The sequence below is a fragment of the Meleagris gallopavo genome, chromosome 1 (genome assembly GCF_000146605.3).
Source record: "Meleagris gallopavo isolate NT-WF06-2002-E0010 breed Aviagen turkey brand Nicholas breeding stock chromosome 1, Turkey_5.1, whole genome shotgun sequence".
In the NCBI taxonomy this organism is placed as follows: domain Eukaryota; kingdom Metazoa; phylum Chordata; class Aves; order Galliformes; family Phasianidae; genus Meleagris; species Meleagris gallopavo.
In genome coordinates, this window is record NC_015011.2 from 55,061,662 (window position 1) to 55,068,131 (window position 6,470).

A 6,470-nucleotide genomic window follows, 5' to 3' on the forward strand; every position below is an offset into this window, starting at 1 on the left:
ATAAGGACACTTATCCTTCAAGATTAGAGACTGTATTTTCTACAGAGAAAACAAATATTTGATCTGTTGTGGTTTGGCATAAGAAAATAACATCATTCATTAAACATACTTACTTTGTTCCCATATATTTTGTCTAGACTTACGGTGTATTATGTAAGCTTCTTTGTAATCTCTAAAATGTAGTTCTCTGAGCACCCTGGTGAGATATAAACTGAAAAAGTCTGGAGGAAGTCAGCAAAAATCCTCTAGAATCAACAGTCATAGTACACAGCCACTCATCTTACAGTGAAGACTGAGCAGGACACTGTGCATAAAAATTAGATGGTTTCTATGGTCTGTGTGTTAGTGAGGAAGGACAGATATATGTATTTGCGTGTGAAAATGCATTTAATAGTGTACAGCCCTATGCTTGAAATTGATTTAGACTACTTTATTCTGATTTAATAGGAAAAGAGGCAGTTGAGCAGTAGCTGCGAGTCTCTGTTTTGATTTTGTTACATTTTATAAACCCAGTAGCTTCATGGCTCAGTGACGCTCATATGGAATGCATCCAAAGAAAATCCAATCATCATCTAACCTAGCTTTGGTGTTTCAATATACACTTCCCTGTCAATCCATATTACTGCTGTCTGTTTTAATTTTTCTTAATATTATATATTTCTGCCTGATACATACTGTAGGTACTTCTGAAGAAAAAGATTAAACTGACTTGCATGATTTATTTGTTGAAAGCTTGCCAAGATCCTTGGTAAGCTACTGTATGTCTGCTTCATTTTTAGTTTCTTGTATTTCCATTATTCAGTCTTACTTACCAGGAAAGAAATGAAAATGCATGTACTATATAAGCAAAATACTTCAGTGCATCGTCTTAACTTTTTCATGATAATGTGGATGATTTAAGTACTTGGTACTTAATTCTAGATTGCTTGTATCAGCTAGACCAACAGTGATCTTTCCACTTTGTGGTGCTGTCTGTTAATTGTGCCATAGTACAAAGGCTGCAATATTGAATTATGAATAAAGAGAGAAAGTGCATCTAGATGTCATGCCTAGACAACTAAGCTTGTCAAATTATTTGAATGTTGTCTTTTCATATAGAGTGTGTGTGTCCTGTTCATCATTTTCAGAATACATTATCTTCAACACTGGCAGCTTTTACTGACTCTTATGCACAAGTATTAAGCATCTGCACATTTCATTCTACATTTCTATCTTTTCTTTTCTTCTTGAAGTGATTAAGCACAAACTGTTTTTCTTTTGGGTCTCTTCTTTTGTTGAATGTTTTGAAGCACAAATTTTAATGTATTAGCAGTCTAATACATAGTTCAATTCTTTTTTTTCTTTTTTTTCTTTAGGGTCTGGGATTTAGAAGGAAATGAGAAGGCCCGTTTTGTTTTACGTTCTCCTGGAATGAGTGTTTGCTGGCATCCTGAAGAGGCTTTTAAGGTTGTGCTTTGCAGCTCTTCATCACTGCCACCTTTAAAACAGCAGGAGGATGTACTCCTCTAAACTATGAATTTTGATGCTATACTAAGGCTTAAGTTTGGGGAGACTGTGCACACTATAATTGGGTATTGGTAGAATCCGCAAAGATGAAGTCACTGTAAATAACTTCATGCTTATTCTTCTCTTTTTACTCTGAGTCCCTCATTTCTCCCATCAGAAATGCTCTTTCTTGATTACATACATCAGTTATTGTTGATTACTATTCTGCTGTTTACATGTTAACATACAGTTATCAGAGGAAAGTTTCCATTAATCATGGTAACAAAACTCACCAATAACAGACTCGTATAAGGCAAGCCAAATATCTGCTTGAAATTACCAAGAGATTTTGGTTTTGCTTTTCTTGCTTAGAATATATGAAACATGCTGAAAAATCAAATAAAAAATGATGATTTTGTACTTATCCATTTATTGTACCAGATAAGGATTAGTCTATTGATATATACCAAATTATTCAGCTTGATTAATGCCCCAGTCCTTGCAATTTAAGATTTATTATTTCTTTTGCGTTAATAACTGCCTTAAGTAGCTACACACGGTTTTTCAGATTACCACAAAATTGCACACTTTGAACAAAAAAAGCAGTCAAATCAGGTATCAAAATAGTTAAATAGCAGCAGGGAACAAGGTTGGTCTCTTCTCACTGGTGACAGGATGAGGGGAAATGGCCTTAAGTTGTGCCAGGGTAAGTTTAGGTTGGATATCAGGAAACACTTTATAGAAAGGGTTGTTAAGTGCTGGGATAGGCTCCCCAGGGAGGTCGTTGAGTCACCATTCCTGGATGTCTTTAAAAACCATTTGGATGTGGTGCTCAGGGACATGATTTAGCGGAGGGTTGTTAGAGTTAGGGTAGTATGGTTAGGCTGTGGTTGGACTCAATGATCTTCAAGATCTTTTCCAACCTGAGCAATTCTATCATTCTATGATTCTATGATCTGAATTCTCCTTATGCTTCTTACCAATATATGGTCCTTAATAAGAAAACCAGGAGAACTGTTGATTCAGGTGGCATCAAAATTGAATGTCTGCTGTTGTTTGCTACTAGCCAGTGTTGGTATACAAAATCAGTAAGTGTGAATGCAGATATTACAGTTACATATATTGATATCGTTGTTTCCTGAATAGCTCTGTTAGTCAGTTCCTTGTATTCAAAACAGTAAGTTGTTGAGAACTTGTGCTGCTAAGCACCAAAACATACGTACATATATGTATGTATGTATATGTATATATAGATGAAATCATGTAATCACTATGTACAGTGTGATTGGAGTATAATTAAAAGTGCCTAAGTCCAGACATTAGTGTATCCTTGAAAGGAATCTAGGTTTGCTTTAGAGTAGAAAAGCTTTAAAAGATTCTCTACATGTTAAGTTTATAAGGTTTTATTACTTCCTCTTCCAGCTGATGGTAGCAGAGAAAAATGGAACAATACGATTCTATGATCTAATTACACACCAAGCCATTCTCTCCCTGGAGTGTGAACAAAGACCGCTGATGTCAGCAGACTGGTGTTTAAAGAATACTCTCAGAATTGGAGCAGTTGCTGGAAGTGATTGGCTAATCTGGGATATCACTCGTTCCAGGTATGTTTTATGTGTAGGAGAGTATTTGCTCCTTAAAGAGCACATGAAGTCATGTGGCCACTTTGCTAATATAGCATTTAGTTGCAGTATGTATTGCATCACCTATTCAGTTAATAGTAAGTATTCATCAGAGATTATAAAAGAAGTACAGGTCATTTCCCAACGTATGCCTACTTCTATCTGTTAAAATAACATGATGTTTCTTTTTGTCCATTTGAGAGAGAGCATCTCTCCTGTTTGTGAAGCTTGTTTATTATCATGTCATTCTAAGTCATAAATATGTAACTGTTGAAACATGATAAAGTTACTAATTACTTCATTTTTCCTACTCCAAATTGAGATAGAGGCTGCAGGAAGCTCATGTTTTCTGTCAGCTGCTTCAGAAAGAGTAGACAATGTTTCCCATTTGGTGTTTAAAATAATTGTTTTGATACTTACAGTATGATCTGTAGTTGTTTGCAGAAAGGTTTTTTACATGGAATATCTGTTTTAGTTATCCACAGGATAAGAGACCCGTCCACGTTGATCGAGCCAGATTATTCAGGTATAAGTGTTGTCTCTATTGTGTGGTTTTCTTTCTAATATAAATCTACTATATCAATAGTTGTGAGTTAGGGAACAGTTGTCTCCTAAATCATTTTTTAGTGGGACCTGGTCTATAAGCTTTGTGAAATTTGTGAACGACCATGATTTTTTCTCTGTTACACAATAACATGCGCACAGGGGTTTTGATAGTAAATAATTTACAAGCCATTTCTCTGAATTTCTTTGGTGTCAGTGGAATATCTGATGGCTTCACACAATTAATCGCAAGTGAAAAATCTCCAGTTTGTGTATGCTTCTGATAATCTGATAGGGATATTTGAAAGGCACATTTTATTCATAGGTGGTCCCGAGTGAATGAAAATCTGTTTGCAACCATTGGATATCCAGGAAAGGCGACTACTCAACTGCTTGTTCATCACTTAGGACATCCCCAGGTAAACTTTTGAATTCAGCTTTTGCATAGGATTGCATCTATGCCTTTCGATTCAAACTCATAACTAGCTGAAAGCTAGAACTGAAAAATAGCCAAAGCCATCCAGAAATGCTGCTTGGCCTATTTGTTTTATTTATTATTTCATCTATGCTGTAGAAAAATCACACACCATACACCATGTTACTTAAACGGCTGCTTGATCTACCCATTTGCTATGTCTCATTTATGCAAAAAGGAGGAAAAAAGCTATGGTTTAGTGGCTTATGGTAACAAGGGTAATGGAGGACGGTTGGAATAGAAGATCTTGTAGGTCCTTTCCAACCTTGCAATTCTATGATTCTATGAAAAAAAAAGCCACGTTTAGCCTGTTACTTAATAAATTTTTCAGTATTTTTATTTCTAAAGATACAAAAATCAGATCTTTGTGTATTTTTCAGCTTTGAATTAACTATATTATTAACAAGAATTAACAAGAATTATTAACAGTGCATGTCAAGTACAAGGAGTATTTTTGTTTAGTAAGTATAGTCAAGTTAGTATACATTTGCAGAGCTTACAGTAAAAGATATCTCAAAACATACCAGTTAGTTGTGATTATGCTTAAATAGCAGGAAGTAATTTCATTTAACATGAAAGATGTTGCTGCATCTTACTTAAATACAGTAAGGAACACATAAAAAGATGATCAGTTTTTTCAGTTCCATTTCTGATGTATTTTAATTGTTTTTTGTTCTTTTTTCTTTTAAAGAGTATTACATAAGTGAGAATTTGTTCATGCAACTTGGTATATGTAGTGTACGTGGTAAGCTGTACTGATATTTCTCTTTTTTTTTCTCTCTCTCTTTAAGCCCATTCTTACTGGTACTGCAGCTGTAGGATCTGGATTGACATGGCACAGAACCCTTCCATTATGTGCAGTTGGAGGAGACCATAAAATTTTCTTTTGGGTAACAGAAATGTAAAAATTGCCATATGCTTTCAGTGTTCAACTTCACAGTATGACATCTTTTTCATAGTAAAGCAACGAATTTACTCTTTGGATTGGTGTTTATTCATTTGCAGGACATAAGAAAAAACAAAATAAGAAACCTTTTGTTTCATTTTCAGCTTGCAAATGCAATAACTATGATAAAATCAGATACCATAAATCTGACCCTGTGTAAATTCCCTTAAAATATACACATTTTTCAACAAGGTTGAAAACGTGGTTCGGTGTGGCGTTCATTTTTTTTAATGGTAACTTTGATTTGTTTATTTGAAGAGATTGTGTATCTATCAATCTCAGTTGTCTCTCAGTTAACACAGCACAGATACTTTGAAATTCTCAGAGTGTCTACAGCATAAACACCTGTTTTTGTCTTAACTTTCCTGATTCACTGCTATCTTTTAAGAAAGAAATACAGTAACATACTGTCATAAAATATTGTCTGTGAATGTGTTTGCTGATTAAAAAGTTACCACACTGAAGAAGCTGATGGTGTAATCACAATAATTTTAATACCTATAGATAAAAAATCAAATTGAACTCTACAAAAAATGTGTGTGTTTGTTGATTTATTTGGTTTGCCAGCAAACTAAGAGCCATTTACTATCTATTCCAAGATACTCTAATTATTGATTTTTATTAAGCAGTATAAAATGTTTTTTAGAAAAAATGTTCAGTAACTAAATTGATACTGTTATAATTTGTAAGGTCTCCTTAACATTTTAGGGTTTTCATATGTACTCTAAATTGAATTTGTTTGCCATCTTCTAAACAAGGTAGATGTGTTACCGCCATCTTCTTCTGTGTGCTACAAAACAAGCAAAAACCAATGATTAACATACATCAAGAACTTCATTTGTGTAGTTGGTAATACCTCTGTCTCCACACACTGTTATAGAATTGGACAATTCCAAATGATCTGGAAAACCTCTTTTTAATTTTATTTTTTTTTTAATCCTTAGAACAAAACAAAACCTGCAATTCTAACATACTTAACTTCTGCTGATTTTGTTGGAACTTTATTCCAGATCTCAAATTTAAGTAGCTTCTGTAGATAGAAGGATAGAGGAATCCAAAATAGTGAAATCTGAAAGACTGTTCGCTTTTGTAGGCTTTCTCGGAAGGAGGTGGTAATTAAAACAGTATTTATGATCCTTAAACAGAAAGCAAGAAAATTTTTAAAATCCAACATTTGGATGCCACAAACAAAGGGCTGATAGAATTGGTGTGAGAGTATCCGACAGATTTAAACATTTTGGTGTTCTGTGGTGTCCAGTCAGAATCAGCTGCATGCAACATTTTGGCCCTTTCTTTTCCAAGTTATTCACTCGACCACATACAATACAACCAAAACAGATTCATTAATAAAAATAAGTATTCAGATAACCTTATAAAGCCATTTGGGGTATCTTAGTTC

The 6,470-nt window shown here is 34.3% G+C and overlaps 1 protein-coding gene across 1 annotated transcript; it reads left to right on the top strand.

Annotated features, from left to right (window-relative positions):
- Positions 1-1,317: 1,317 nt before the first annotated feature.
- Positions 1,318-5,536, top strand: LOC100544429 (nucleoporin Nup37; the record flags this gene model as incomplete). Its single annotated transcript, XM_010713141.2, has 5 exons — positions 1,318-1,446; positions 2,908-3,089; positions 3,583-3,633; positions 3,976-4,069; positions 4,917-5,536. Coding segments are annotated over 5 exons (570 nt in total), but the record flags the coding sequence as incomplete, so codon positions are not given.
- Between the last annotated feature and the right edge of the window lie 934 nt (positions 5,537-6,470).